General features: G+C 37.8%; 1 protein-coding gene across 1 annotated transcript in view; it reads right to left on the minus strand.

Annotated features, from left to right (window-relative positions):
• LOC140734706 (sortilin-like) overlaps window positions 1–16,782 on the minus strand; it is a 136,139-nt gene that overhangs the window by 17,700 nt on the left and 101,657 nt on the right. Inside the window, exons 13-17 of the mRNA XM_073059042.1 lie at window positions 5,627–5,729; window positions 5,356–5,527; window positions 3,367–3,560; window positions 2,834–3,023; window positions 653–769 (exon numbers count right to left, since the gene is read on the minus strand). Coding sequence (XP_072915143.1) covers window positions 653–769; window positions 2,834–3,023; window positions 3,367–3,560; window positions 5,356–5,527; window positions 5,627–5,729 — 776 coding nt within the window. The remainder of the gene's footprint in view (window positions 1–652; window positions 770–2,833; window positions 3,024–3,366; window positions 3,561–5,355; window positions 5,528–5,626; window positions 5,730–16,782) is intronic.

A 16,782-nucleotide genomic window follows, 5' to 3' on the forward strand; every position in this document is an offset into this window, starting at 1 on the left:
CAACCCTCATCCACATTACCCCACACACCCTATCCGGTCAAATATAACACCGTTGCCAAACCCAATCTATTGAAGTCCTGATTCCTCTACCTACCCCATTGTTCCTAACTCCTCTGACCCCTCTCCCACACACCTCTCATTTACAACTGCTGACCTATAACCTATGTTCTGCAACCTTCTCTGCTAGCTCCATGCTAATTTATGTCTACTGAGCAAGATAAAAAAATTATTATTCTTTTCAAAAACATTTATAATCCAAAACTCTAGCCTATATCTAAAATATGTGGGAAATACATAATTCAGATGAAAAATAATGAGATAGGGTCTGAAACTTTCTGAAGCTAAATTGCTGTCCTGACCTAAATATTAACATCTCTTTGCCTTCTTGGATGCTGCTTGCCTTGAGTTCTTCCAGTTTATCTTTTGCTCCAGATACCAGGATCTGCATCCCTTGTGTCTATCTACTTTGAAACCTTCTGAATTATTGAATTGCCCCTATAATGCCAAATGATATCTCATCTATTAGGTTACGCAAAAGGAATTCCGATGTGACAAAAATAGACCTGATGTGTTATGCACAGAAGCTATATGGTACCGCATAACATGTAAAATTTTAGGAAGTCTTAACAAGAGTATATGAGAAAAAGCTCACCCTTGAGTTTTCAGCAGTTCCTCCTTCCCTTGTAAGCAGAATTCCAGTACGCTATTCTTTAAATCTGGTTGTTCTTTACATTCAGCACTGCTTCCTTCACGGTAATACCCAAAATCACTTATGTGAGGAACCAAAGAGAAAAATAATAACGTAATGGTTACTAATAACTGAAAATTATATTTCTGAAATTTCTTTCTTGTTCAGACTATACAGTGCAGACTGTTGTATCCGTTTTTTAATTAACAAATTTTGGATGATAGATCATTGACCCAAAATGTTAACGGTTGTTTTCTTCTCCACAGATACTCCCCAATCTTTGAGTATTCCTGGCATTTTTTCTTTATATTTCAGATCATTACTGTATTGCTCCTTTGGAACAATATTTTAATTTACTTCTTTCAGTTAATGGTACAGGGTCCCTGCTTCTCAACTTAATCGTCAGGAGTGCAAGTGAGCACTTGAACAAATACTGAGTTTTCATCTTTGAAAGCAAAAGCACCTCCAACATTCCTAAATGGTAACCATTTGATATCAAAGGTATAGATGCAAGAAGAAAGCAGAGCCATCAAATTTATTGAACTGTTTGTAACATATGTATCACACCCTGCAGTGAAGTATTTGTTCTTTGCTGCTCTTAACAGTTGCACTGAAAGAATGTAACAATTTGAATTACTACCATTTCCTTTTTGAACAGATTATCTAGTTATTAAGTAACACTGAAGATTTTAAACATATATGGTAAACTACTCAGGGATTCTCATGCATTATAGTGCTCCCTGAAAAGTTCTCAAATAAATTCTCATGGGCTTAAAGCAGAATATAAGCCAAAATCCCAGGCCCACCCTGTCAACCTCTTAATTTGAGCGTAAGTGCAAGATATGGCAAGGCCCTTCCTAAAGAGAAAATTGAGAGGAGACAAAATTTGTCAAGGTTTTCTACATGTTGCTTTGGTTACCCAGTTTTCTCAGCAATGCAGTATATCCCCATTTCAAACCATAACTGAACTTCTGTTTGATTGACTGAATGGCAGAATTTGGAATGGAGAACAATAAAGGAAGGGTTTTTGAGAAAGTATGGAACAGAATTTTGCTGAACTAACGAGTACACATTAAAGGAGAATTGCTTTGAGAGATTAAATGCTAGGATTGTACAAAATAAGCACATGACCCCTTTGAGATAATGAAAAAAAAATTCAATTCTATATAGGTGATTACAATACTTAGATTTGCTTACATGCTAAAATCTGCCATATTATTTTGATTGCAATGCTCTTTTGCAAACATCTGAAATGTCATCGATAGATGCTGCTTCTCCAGATTTGCCTGCTGCAAATACTTTTCTTCTTCCTGATCTCTGTATTGTAATTCTAAATGTCTCTCTTTATTGTGATCTGCCTGTAATAGATGTCTTTCCTGTATAATCTGCATGCTCCCTAGTAAATGTCTCTTTTATCCCCAATTTTGCTGTTGCAAATTTCATTCCACTCTCCAGTCTTCTGTTTTAAAGAACTTCAGTCCCAAGGATGAAATATTGGAATTGTTATGATCTTTCTACTCAATATATCAGATTTAGGGCAAGAGGAGGCCTCAAGCCTCCTCCACCACCATTCAATAAGATTATAGTTGATTTGATTTTAATTTCATCTTCACATTTTTACCCCATTGACTCCTTTCTTTTCTAATCTGCCTATTATAAACATCCCTTTTGCTTGGTGTGCCCGCCTTTAATTCTCTTCCCCTACACTTACGGTTTCCTGCTTTGCTGTCTCTTGTATTTAAAATATGATTACAGAATATTGTCTCAAAAGCCTGTATAAAATAAACTCAAATCAATCTCTGCAATTAGAATTGAGGTTTTCACCAAGCAACACTTCCATCCTTCATTCAACCTCTCTTAGACTTACAGTGTAATATTTGAATGTTACTTAAAGTTAAGTATGAACAACTTTACTACAGATAAAGTAATAAAATTGAAAAATAATATACCATAGTAAAGGCTCGATTTGAAATGGTAGGACATTGAAGGCAGATAAAAAAACCAACTACTTTAAGTTTGTCTTCAAGATAAACACGACTGATTGCCATGAGACAATGATAACACCTAGGAAGTGTTTTATAATTATAGAAGATTGATAGCATTCAAACATGTGAAACTAGCTGAATGTACTTTGTTGACACATACCACATATAATCATCTTTAGTGCAAGGGCAGAAGTTTTGTTCTTTGCTGACGATATAATCTCTTCCATTTCTGCAAACAGAAGCCTTTGCAAGCCTCTGAAATGTTTCTTTGTATCCCAATATACAGCCATCAGTTTCAGTACCAGTTGCTGTAGAATGTGCTAACCATCTGACATAATCCTTCTCTTCACCTGGAAGAAGAAAAGATTTCATTTTAAGAAGCACATTTTTAATGAATGGAAGATTTTCACAGCAATGACATGGGAATTGTTATGCAGGGGAAGACATATCCACTGGAGTACTGAGTAATCACAAGAGCTGTTCTAGTAATTTACCCATATTAAGATCAAAAAATTATCACAGCACTACAGTGTCATCATACATAGCAAGGGAAGAAGCAGCTGTTATTAGGGAGAAATAGGTTTAACTATAAGTAACCAAAGGCTGATTCAGCTACATTCCTTGGTTTGTAAACTGGTCAATCAAAGTATAAAAGAACTAAATGAAGTCTACAAAATGCCTAGCGTAACTTACAGTCTCTGGTTAGAAGCTCTTCAAAGTCAATGGTTATTGAAATCCAAGTTGTTGAATAAATGCCTTCGCGTTTGTATCCCCAGAGGCTGACATTCGTTGACTTGGTTCCAGGTTCTGATACAAGCCCCACAAACATAAATGTTTCATTGGTGAAGGTATAATTATTCCAGCACTGCCCTTCATCAGTTGAATACCTTTACAATAATAGAGAATGTGATCCTGTTTGAGAATATTGTTGACGATAGAAGTTGAAACAAGCTACACATGAACAACTGGGGTTAGTTAGCAGCCAAAGGCAGTCAGAATGAATATTAAAAAGTGAGCTAGGCTACAACAAATATAAATATGCATTTTTACATAGGAGTCAGTTGAAATGAAGCAGAGTTCTTTTCCAGCATTTTGCCCGGCCTGACCATCTGCTGTTTTAAATCAAAAGGTTATCCACTCAAGATTCTGTATATGATGTCTCCAAAGACTGAGTGGTAACTATTGGTTTCTTTCACATCAGAAAAAACCTGCCAGAAAATAGTACTCAGGATGGAAGAGGCAAAGTTTAAAAGAAACATTTTTTAAAATAACATTTTTTTCAGAATATTTGTTGGACTAGGTGAAGAAAGAATGATCTGCCCATCAACATACTTTTGGAATATATTCCACCATGAGTGAGACATAGACCCATTTCTTCACCCTACAACAACCATGTTAAGACTTAGCCATTCACTAAAATGCTGAATAATTTTTCCCTTAAAACATAAAATTCTTGCAGTAATAAGAGGTCATTACAAATCCAGGTTTCCAGAGACATTTGTTGGAGATGTCTGGTCATACTTGAATTTGAAATAATTATATCCAATCCAGAGAAATGAAGTGGCTACTATTAGAAAATACAAATGTCTTGATTTTATGACCATGCTGTAATGACCCTAATCTGAGACATATAAAGGTCATGTCACAAGTATCACATTTTGAATTCTGCTTAATATTACTTAATTTTCCCTGCCACTAATATAAATTCAACCAATCAAAAGCATTCAGCATTTCACTGAGATTATTATGGGGTTGGAATTTGCTGCTCAAACATCCGTAGCTTTTCTGAGTTGGCACTAGATTAGAAGTATTCTACTCAAATGGGGAATCAAGTACTGGAGGGGAAAGGTTTAAAGTGAGAAGGGAAAGATTTAATAAAACAATTAAAGGGCAACATTTTTACACAAACAGTGGCATGAACTGCCAGATGAAGTGGTTGAGGCAGGTACAATAACAACTTAAAAAATAATAGGTCAGGTAAATGGACTGAAAAGGTTTGGAAGAGCATTGGCTTGGAGGGAGCACCTTGCTCAGCATGGACCGGTTAGGCTGAAGAGCTTATTTCCATGCATATAACCACCATAAAGTGAGCTGGGAACTAACTGGGACTTATGCCCAAACTTGTGCTGAAGCTTCTAAGTTGCAGCAGAGACCAAGGGGTTCCATTGTACATTCAGCTAAAATTAGAGGTTCTCATATTTTAGGTTTTTTTGTACTTTATATAGGGTTGTCAAGACTCAGGGTGGGAATTGTGCTTAGATCCCTGCAGATTTATTCCAGGAAGTTTCTGTGAGCACACAAAAGAAAATTCAAGGCAGAGGCCCCAAGCAACATATCCCAGACTTCCAGCCACCTTGGTGTGAGAAAGCCCTAAAATTTCTCTCAAACAGTGAGACCTCTCACTGTTCTACCTCTAACCCTATCAATTTGGGTTCTATTATGGCGATGACTTTGAATTTAAAGTGTATTTTACATCTTTAAAAGCAGAAGCAGAAACAATTTTCAAGCTTGTATTTAGTATTTTCACTGATAACATTTTGAAAGAGCAACTCAGAAACACGAGCTGCTAAAAATCTATGACATGATTTATTAGCATAATAAATATTTAATACTCATAAAACTACAAGCATGACTTCAAACTGTCTAACAAGGCTCTAATTATTCTTTGAAATAGCTGCATACTTTATAATCTTTATAGGCTTGTCCATATATGATTCCACTGCTACGATTAGGCCTCCTGAATCAAGAATGGCATAATAGTGTGGTCCAGTCAGTGCTTTTGACCAAGTATATCCACCATCATCTGATACATACACATCAGGAACCAATGTAGAGATGGCATCTCCTACACTACCTGCCACAATAGATAGAAAAAGAAAAATCATTTCACTTATTGAGGAATTCAGAGACAAGCTAGCAAATAAATGATACAGTGAAGAAAATCAAAAGTTACCATGGGCTATGATCAATCCAACTGCATTTGGAGAAGTGAGTGGGGCCATAGGAACATCCAAGGTCTGGGAGATGCTATATGCAGCATGGATGTGAAGATTACACTGGAAACAAAGACAAGTATTTTTTCAGACAACGTAGAGTAATGGTGGCATTTAGCATGAATTTCATCCTTTAGGGTTGACAATACAGCCTTTGCAGTCAATTTTGACAGTGAAATCAATAGGCCAGGAGCAGTTTAAATACCTTTTTTTCTCCTCTACTTTTATTAAAATAGGAGATATCAGCAAAGAAAAAAGTCAATTTTTATATTTTAGAGTTCATTTTTATTATATACGTTTAATTTTTTTCTGAGACTATATGTTTACTTGTTATCTTATGTATGTTATATGTGCCTTGTGGTATATATGACTGTTGGTTATGTGTTTCACACCTTGGCTCCAGAGGAACACCATTTATTTGGCTGTATTCATCGGTGTTCATGTATGGTTGAAGAACTAAATGAACAATTTGATACCACTAGATATTGCCAACTGATTATTCATCTTTGATCAACACTAAATACTATCATGGTCCATCTCAGATACTCCACTCTGTAAAAGCTTAACCAGAAGTTTGCTGACATTTCTCAGTCCATCTCACCCATCAGCCACTGTGTCCAACAGAGCAACTCGTCTTATGTGTCTCTCCCTGATAGTGCCTCCATCTAGGACACCATCGCAATGCTTCATAAAGTGCAATCAGCTACAAACACTAACACTAAGGGATAGGTTTAAAGGCACATCTTAAATAAGGAGAGGTGGAATGTCAGAGTTCAAGGCCTAGGTAGTTGAAAGCATAGCTTCTAATGGAAAGGAGAAGGGAATGGGAGATACCCTCATCTAAAGTTGGAACAGATTAGAGTGACATATTAGTGCAGTCCAATAAGAGTTTTTGATCATATATATCCACTGCATTAACATCTAAGGTCACCTTAGAAATGGGACTACCTATAACAACTTTCATAAAAATAAATAATTTATCCAGTAAGATGAAGTGACAAAAATACTGAAATAGAGTTAATTCAAAGATAAGCATGTAGTACTGCTCAGAGTTAAAGACTTAGGAAAACTTGATGCATTATTTCAAGGTGACAAATTGTAAACCTGAGGCATTGGAAGACGAGGAGTCAACATAGGCAGGGAAGTACTACAGTTGAATTGTCAAAGGAAATTAGTGCATTTCAGTGCATAGCATCATGAACCAAGTGGTGCCCTGAAGATTTGGTCCTGGAGATTCAGCATTCTACAAGTTGTACAAATGGCTTGGATGAAGGCACTGGGGAGTTGCTAAAGTTGCCAGTAACATGATGATAAGTAAGAGAGTAAGTAGTGAAGAAGAAATTAGGAAGCTACCAAGTGACATAGTTAGGTTAAGTGAGTGAGCAGAAATCTCAAAAGTAGATTATAATGTAAAAAAAATGTAGAGCTCCAAAATGCAAGGGAACTGGGTTTCCTAGTGTACGGTTTGCAGAAGTATGCAGATACAATTACTAATAGGAAAAACAGCAAAACATGGTTCATTGAACATAAAAGTAGGGAAGTTAATGCTTCAGTTAAATGGGTGTTTGTGAGACCATACATAGTGTACTATGTACAGGTTTGGTCTTCTAATTTGAGGGATATTAACAATGAGCAGCCATTGTTGTACTGACTTAAAGGATAAAATTGCCTACTTCTACTATTTTTGTGTTTATAGTACATCGCAAGCAATCCAGGGAAGGTTAAATTGACAATATCTAGAAAGGGCAGATTGTCTTATGAGGAAGCATTGGATAGGCTAGGCTTGTATCCACAATGGAATGCCAATCAATATAAATCTAGCCTGTATCACTTAAATGAAGTATATAAGACACAGAGACTTGACAAAATAAACATGAAAGGATGTTCCTTCTCATGGGAAAATCTAGAAAGGGGGGAGGTCACTGTTTACAAGTATGGGGTTGTCCATTTACAGTGATTTTCTTTTCCTCGCTGTAGGTCACCATTTTTTTCCCAAATTGTCTCCTTCAAAGGGTGGTGTAAACAGAATCAGCAAAGTTTTAAGGCACTATTAGATTGACTCTTGACTAAACAAGGAGGTGAAAGACTACCACTGGTAGATGGGAGTGCTGATTTTAAGTTACAATTTGAATTTCATTAAAAGGTGAAAAAGCTTGAGAGGTTGCAGCCTACTCTATTTTTTAAGTGTACTTTCATACGTACATTTGTATATTATATCATTCAGCTTTGACCCATGGGTGAAAAGGACCTGGAAACAGAGCTCAGAAAGTAGTTGTTTGAAGGGATGAAGACAACAACATGTCTTCCAAATGATTAACTGGAGGAAATTTTGAAGGTCCAAGAATGAATGTCAGCACAACATTAAATAAAAATTCATTTAGAGGATCCATTTCGCCAGTGTTTCCAAACTGTTTCTAGTCCAACGTCCCCTTACAACACTTTCATACTTGCCAACACCCCTCTAAGGCACAATATACTTTCTGGCACCTCATGGTGTGAAAACATATCTACTATATGCTAACATGAGAAGAATGATTCTGCTATAAACTTTTATTAGTCTTTAAACGTAGCTTACACAGTACCTGTGCACTGCACAGTGCATCAGTATTAATGTGATCCTTGAGCTTGATGGTTTATAGCAAGAGATGAAATATCTGATTCAAGCTGTGACAGCAAGAGCCCAAACTCCCCACGTGTAACAACATCCAAGCAGTTTCTGTTTTTTGTGAGTATGTGGTTCACTGCACTGAAGCCTCTTTCAACAAGGTAGGAGGACGAAAATACAATGAAGAGCAGTTTGGCTCTTCTCCAAAGACCAGGAACCTTTGTAGCCACAAACTGCAAAAGCTGACGTTTTCGAAAAGCATTTTTGCCTCTTCATCATTCTGAATTTCGATTATTTCTTCTTGTGAGTTCTCTTCCTGTTCTTCCATCTTACAAAGAAATTGGTTAATTACCCAGTTCAGAATTTCCAGATCATTGAATTGATTCTGAAAATCCTTCTTCAGTGACTGCAGGTATAAGCAGTACTCTTGCAAATCACTGTCTGTGAAAGACAGTGCCATACTTTCCATGCAGGGAAACAGTGAGAACATTCTTCTCCCAATGTTTTGCTTACACGTTTCCAATTTTCTGATAAAAGTGAATACTGCACATTTTTGCACGTTAAATTGAAATTCTCATCCTGCAGTTTCATATTTAGAATGTTCATTTTGTCATATAGATCAGCTAGGTATGCCACATCTCCATGTAGAAATTCAATCTTGTTTCCCAAGCTCTTGTCAACTTTGAGCAAAAATTCAACCAGTGTCAAAAAGATCAAAGAAACATTTTAAGCAGCAGCCTTTTGACAGTCAACGCATTTCAGTGTGAAGAAGCATTCAAACTCTTCATCGTTATCTTGGCATAACTGGTGAAATATTCTGCTATTTAATGGATGAGCAAAGCAGATACTACAGGAGTCATGCTTGAGAAAAGTCGCTGGCTGAGGTTTTTGGCTGTGAGATGATGACAATGAATTACAATGGATTGAAAACAGACTTGGAATTTCCTTTTTCATAAATGTCACTAAACCAGCATTGTAACCTGACATATATGGTGCTCCATCTGTTGGACAAGAAATTATGTTCCTAATCGGAATATTTTTAACCTCAATATACATTTTGAGTTTGTTGTAGATTAATTCTCCATTGATTTTTTAAAAACTTTTTATAAAAGAGTATCTCTTCATAAACTTTTCCATTTTTGATAAACCGTATATATGCCGTTAGCAATTCCTCATTGTCTTGCACAGTTGTCTCATCTAGTTGCATCCCAAACTCTATTTTTTTAGCTCTGTACATAGTTAATTCTCAATGCCTTCAGTCATTTTGTCAATATAATGAGGTATAGAGTTATTACTCAGAGGAACTGATATTAAAATATTGGTATCCATTTTGAGAATAGTGGTGAGCACTTCTGATACAGCGGGCATCTTTCACCAATTGTATGAGATTTTCCACACTTTGCTATCATTTTGGAAATGTTATAAGAAGCAATGAGACCACTATCAAGGTAATCCTTTTATTTATTTATTTATCTATCTATCTATTTATTTATTTAAATGCTTTATTTACAATTTTCAGTTTTGCAAAGATGAAACATTGAAGACGTACAAAACAATGCAAAGCAGATGCAGCTCCAGGTGGAGCACAGACAAAACAAATCAAAAGCAAAAACAAAAAGGCTGCCAGACAACTTACAAGATTACATAATACTTACAAAAAAAAGTTGACACAATAGTGGTATCACGAAAGCAATGTAAAATAAAATGAGAAAAGGAATCCGGTTAGGCACCACACCCACTCATGAGATTAGCCAAGTCAAGATCATTATGTATATGAGGTAATATGACACTGAGCCAAGAAAGGTCCCCATATCCTCTCAAATATATTCTGTGTATTGGGTTTGTGCAGATGCAGTCTTTCCATTTGTATAACAGAAAACATCTCCTTGAGCCAGTGTGCAAAGGTGGGTGGAGTAGTAGACTTACAGGTCAAAAGAATAAGTTTCTTAGCCACCACCATTCCTACATGCAGAGCAATCTACATGTCGTGCGGCAACTCAACAGTCACTGCAGAACATCCAAAGATGGCGAGTTTGTGATTGGGCTGAATGTCTCTGGAATAGGCTTTTGAGAGCCACTCAAAAATTGCAGTCCAGAAGTTGTATAATGTAGGGCAAAACCAGAAAAGGTGTGCTGGTGAGCCCTCAGCAGAGCAGCACTTGTCGCAATCAGGAGACAGACGGGAAGATGCGATTCAGTTTTGTTTTTGAATAATACAATCTATGCATCAATTAACTGGATTGACTGGATTAACCTGCAGCGTGAATTAATAGAACAGCAGTGAACCCGGGACATTGCCTCCTCCCAACGCTCCGCTGATATCTCTGAGTTCAAGTCCTTGGCCCAGGCTTCCCTAATAAAATCTGTAGAAACCAAAGGGGTAAAGCAATTCACAAATTTTGATATTAACTGTCTGGAGTCTGGAGGGAGCAAGAGGCTTTCAAGAAAGGGATGGGTGGTGGAAATAGGCTCGAAGTGTGGGTACTTTTCCTTAACGTAGTGTCTAACTTGGAGATAGTGAAAAAAATGTGAATTTGGAAAGTTGAACTTAGTGCTTAATTGTGTGAATGATGCAAATTGGCCATTGATGTACAGATCTAAGAAAATTTTGATACCCCTCTCTCTCCAGACTGCAAACACCCCATCTAATTGTCCAGGCTTAAATGAGTGATTTTGACAAATGGGAGCGTGTTTGGAAACACTGGGAATTTGGTGAGCCACTTTTATCTGATTTAATATTCATAAAGAATTCCTTAAGGTAAAGCTTTGTTGGATTAGCTTGTCTGTTGAGGCATAAGTGGAAAGCAGAAGAGCAGGAAGTGAAGGATATTTAACAACAGAGGCTTCCAGCTGTAGCCATGAAGGTTTTTCTTCGGTCTCAGCACCTCCACATTTCCAGTGTGTAAGAGCCCTGGAGTTAGCTGCCCAATAGTAATGTTTGAAAATTGCCAGACCAAGACCGCCCTTCTTAAGAGGTTTGTGTAGCTGAGCCTTAGATATCCTGTGTGATTTATAGCCCCACACAAAGGGCAATATGATAGAGTCAAGTTTCTTAAAAAAAAGATACATTTAAGTATATAGGCAGGTTTTGAAAAAGATATAGAAACCTGGGTAAGGTCACCATTTTGATCACATTTACCTGTCCAATCATGGATAAGGGCAGTATCCTCCAGGACTCGATATTTGTTCTGAGTTTTTCTAAGGATTCTGTAAAGTTAAATTTGAAAAGATGCTTTGGGTTCTTAGTCAGTCTAATCCCCAAATAGGTGAAACAGTCCTTCTCTACTCTAAAAGGCAACTTTTTCAGGAAGTCTTCAGTAAATTGATCCACTAAGGGTATGAATTTGCTCTTTCCCCAGTTTATGGTATAGCCAGAAATGCTCCCGAAGGAATCTATATATTCTAGTAGGATGGGAATAGAGACCGCTGGGTCGGTTAGACAAACAAGGAGGTCGTTCGCGTACAGGGTCACACGGGTCTCAATATTGCCCATCTTAATACCTTTAATGTGTGGGTGGCCTCTAATGCCAATTGCCAGGGGCTCCAGCGCTATGTTAAACAGCAGGGGGGGGGGACAATGGGTCCCCTTGGCGAACACCACATTGCAGAGAGAACAGATTGGATTTATGCACATTTGTGAGAATGGAGGATTTTGGATTAGTGTAAAATATTTTAACCCGTTCTATAAAAGTGTCGCCGAATCCAAACTTCTTGAGTGTTGCAATTAGATAGGGCCATTCTATCATATCCAATGCCTTCTGGGCATCTAGAGACAGTATAGCAGCTCTAACATCTTTCCCATAATCAGCATACAAAATATTGAGAATTTTGCAGACATTACAAAAGGAGTACCTGCCCAGGATAAATCCCGTTTAGTCCGGGTGAATGATATTTGCTATATGTTTACCGGCCGATTTGCTAACACTTTTGTAATTATTTTCAGATCAAAATTTAGTAGTACAATGGGCCTATAGCTTTCAGGGTCCCTTTTGTCTTTATCTATTTTAATAAAACACAGATATTTGCTTCACTGAGAGAGGGTGGGAGCCTCTTGTTTTTAAAGGTATCCCGAACCATTCTCAGCAAAGTCGGTGTAAGGACATCTCGGAAGGCTTTGTAGAACTCTGGCCCAAACTCATCCAGTCCAGCTGCCTTACCGGTGGGAAATGCTTTGATGGCATCCTGTAACTCAGCTAGCGAAAAATCCAAATCCAAATTCTCCCTGAAAGCTGCATCTAATTGCGGGAAGTAAAGCAAATCAAAAAACTTATCAAAATCTTCCTGTGTAGCTGTTGATTTGGAGGTGTAAATTTCTGAATAGAACTCACTAAATCATTTGTTAATATCCTTTAAGTCCATAAGCATCAGGCCAGATTTGGATTTTATTTTGTAAGTGGCTCATTTGGCTTGTTCTCCTTTTAACTGCCTTGTCAAAAACTTCTGTGGTTTGTCACCAAACTCAAAATGTCACTGTTTAAGTTTAAGTAGTATGTTGTCAATTTGTTCCCGTAGAATGGAGTTGTATTCATATTTTAATTTGAGAATGTTATTATAATCTGATTGGAGCAAAGAGTTTTTGTAAGCCTGTTCAGCCATTAGTAATTCTTTCTCAATCATTTCCAATCTACCTCGCTTAGCCCTTTTCAGTGTTGCTTCATAAGAAATAATTTGTCCTCTGATATACACTTTAAGTGTTTCCCAGAGTGTTGAGTCATTCACCTCGCCGTTGTTGTTGGTCTCAAGGAACTGTAAGATGTGCATCATAATATAGTCTTTAAATGCCTGATCCTTGAGCAAAAGGGATTAAAGCACAAGTTATAGGCTTGCTTAGGGAGGGACAATTGAAGATTGAGGTTGACGGGACTATGGTCAGATATTATTATGCTGTGATATTTGGTGTGGTCAATATTAGAGATTAATCTAGAGTCAACTAAAAAATAATCGATCCATGTATATGAACTGTGTACATGAGAATAAAAAGAATAATCACAGTCAGATGGGTGTTGTAGTCTCCAAATATCGACCACCTTCTTCGACTTCATCAAATCGTTAAGAGTTTGCACAGCAAGAATATTGTGTGGGGGGGGGCTGAGGAGAGCTTATCTAAATACGGATCTAGGTAGCAATTAAAGTCACCCCCAATTAATATGTAGCTCGAATCGTTATTTGGGATCAAATCAAACACCTTACGGAAAAAACCTGGATCATCAGAGTTCAGCCTATAAATGTTTACCAGTGTAATGGGAAGTGAATTAATATATCCAGTTAAAATTATAAACCTGCCATTTGGATCAATTGTGGATGAGTGAAAACGAAAAGGCACAGTCTTACGGAAGAGAACGGCAACGCCTCTGGCTTTGGAAGTGAAAGGTGCCTGATAGACCTGTGAAATCCAATTAGCCCCGACTTTCCTATGCTGAGTGGCTTTAACGTGAGTTTCGTGTAAGAATATAATGTCAGATTTCAGTGACTTCAAATGTGCGAAAACTTTACCTGGCTTTATTGGGTGACCTAAACAGTGCATATTCCAAGAGACCTAGGTTATGGAGTCAAGAGTATTATTCATTTGTGGTACCTTTTGCATTATAATGAAACACAAACTTAACATTCAGTCTGGCAGCCAGCAAAAACCAACAAAAAATAACATGAACGCTTAACAAATATATGAACAAACCCCCCACCCATTGCTTCCCTAAACAAAGCAGAGTTGCCCGCATCCTAATCTGGGACTGCCAGACAAAAGCAAAGAAAAACACCTCCAACTAACATCCCCTCATTAGCACATATAGTAAAGAACAAATTGAGGATAGAAAAAAAAATTGCCATAATTAAAGTCTGCTCAGAGCACGTTTAGACTCTCTTCATTTATGTTGTGAAAAATAGCCTTTCGAAGTTTTTGGTCTACTAAAGTCTTGGCGTCAACTGGGTTGCTGAATACTTTTACTTGCCCTTGGTGATGAACATGGAGCCTGGCTGGGAACCGTAGCAAATGCCAGACCTCCTCCTCTCTCAGCAGTTGCAGCACCTCACGGAAACTCCGCCATTGCTCCATAACCTTCGCTGTGAAGTGAGGGCAGGTTAAGATTCGATGACCTCCGTAATCCATCGATTATTGCCTCCCGAGCCACAGAATCTTTTCTTTCTCCTGTGCGAAATACACCCGTGCAATTATCGTACAGGGCCTTGAGCCTTCCGGTGGTTTGGGCTGTTGTTTGCGGTGCGCTCTATCAATAACGACCGGCTTAGTGAAGTTATCATCCCCCAGTAGCTTGGGGATCAGGTTAGCGACAAATTCAGTCGGCATCTCTTTCTCCTCACCTTCTGGGACGCCAACAATCTTTATGTTATTGCGTCTGGATCTCCCTTCCAGATCTGAAAGCTTAGCCTGCAGCCTTTTATTTTCTTGCTGCAGCTCGGCGACTGAGGTTTCCACGACATGGATTCGCTGCTCGTGGTCGGCGGTCTCTCAGTGAGCGCTTTCTGGGTGGACAACAGTCTCTGGAAACTGTGCTCAAACTTGTCAAACTGCTCATTGAAGGACTGCAAGAGCTTGTTTAACATTCTCTGCCAAGTATGAGGAAGCTCGTCTTCCTCTTCAGCTGACGACATTTCTGGAAGGTTCTTACTAGAATGGTTCCGGCTAACATTAGCTGCAGCATCCGCTAGCGGACGAGCGGCTCCCTTCCCACCTCGTGCTGTTTTACTGGCCATGTAAAAGAGAAACAAACAACGGAGATCTTGCAACAAAAACTGAGAGTCAAGCGTTCAAAAAGGCAGTTTTAACTCGTAAAGTTTGGTATGCCATGAGGAGCTTGAAAAAACACGTCTAAACTGCACTCATCTCATCCCAAGGTAATTCCTAGCTTTCTTGGCATACGATTCAAGTGTGCAATGTTGGTAAAGCTGCATGAGATTGCTGAATTTCAGACATATTGTGACTACAAGCGCTTACCGCCTGCAGAGCCATGGTTCTTCCTATGTTCCAGTCCTTCATCCTTTATTTTTGGCAGTGCCTGCCTTTCTAACAGTCGATCAGGTCTTGTGCGTCAAGTTAGGATTCTGCTTACTGCACACCCCCCACCCGTCCCAAGAATCTTGAACGTCCCCTGTCAACCTCTATTTCCCCTAACACCCTAGGACACATAACCATCCCAGGTGGGATTCACTGCATTAAGGGATATGACAGTAGAGAAGGGCAAAATTTACACATTGTATTTCAGTGCAAGGTAAGATAAGTGCACTGGTGCCCAAATTGACCATCCCTTCCCTTTTGTCTTCCAGTTACACAACAAATAGGTCACAATTTGGAAAAGTAATGCAATAGATTAGACCAGTTATTTTTTGTGTCGTGGTAAAGTAAAACTGGATTAAAAATTCAACACATTTTTTAACAAGCAGATAATCTCAATCCTACATTAATTATAGAATAAATTCAATAAAGATTTTTCATCCGAGACATTAATTAATGTGGAATGTATTTCTTTTTACTAGCTTCCCACAAACTTAAATAAATTATATACATACAGATAAGGTTCAAGGATAGAATTGACTACAAATTAATAATTATTGGTGGCCTTATGCAGGAGTCATAAATTAGCATTAAAATCAAAGATTTCCCCTTTTAAACAAATTCTATGTTCCATGTTTGCAAGGATGGTTATGATTCAGTAGTTTATAACAGAATGAGTGTCTGAGTTGATCTCATTACAGTATGCTGGAGAAAGTGAAACAGGGTTTTTATTATGAATATTTCCTCAGTGTTTGCTGACCATAACAAAGAACAGTTGTAACAGTGGACAGTTCAGAAATAGTCACCGAACATTCTATAAAATATAATAATCAATGGAATATAAAATGGAAGATTGTTTTGTGAGAAGACAGACTGCATGCATAAAGGAGATTAGAAAACTAGGTTGAATTTGGCCTTTTCTTTCTATCATTTGTGAATCAGAGCTGTTGACACCAATAATCAGAAAGATATGAGTCATTGGGAAAAATGACTGATTGCAAGCTATTGTATACAAAGAGCTGGATTTAGTTTTGAGAGTAACAGGTATTAATAAAGGTTTTAATAGCAATCAAAACAAGTAAGAACTCTGCCATTCATCAAATCTTGTATTACGTTGTCTAGCTATTTATCTTGCAACCTCTAATGTGCCGAAATACCCTTGTACACCAACAAGGAGCAGAGGAAGACAGCTCAAACCAGCTTTTCTGCATTTGGATTATTCATTCTTTATTGTAGAGAGAACAGTAGGGAGATATGCAAAAAACATGGGTGGAGAATTGGAATGTTAGATAAACAGAAATAGAAAACAGAAATGAGAAAAGAAGCTATTTGATCTGTATCATGTTATGGATCCATTACTGATTTTGCTTACTTACTCAGTCATGATATAGTGGGGAGCATGGGAAAGCAAGTCAAAGAGGAGAATTGGGAAATAAACACTCATGGCAAATGCACTGATATTTCTGGGACAATAACCTAGCCTACCTTACTAAGTGGCTCTT

This window comes from Hemitrygon akajei, chromosome 10, assembly GCF_048418815.1.
Source record: "Hemitrygon akajei chromosome 10, sHemAka1.3, whole genome shotgun sequence".
NCBI lineage: Eukaryota > Metazoa > Chordata > Chondrichthyes > Myliobatiformes > Dasyatidae > Hemitrygon > Hemitrygon akajei.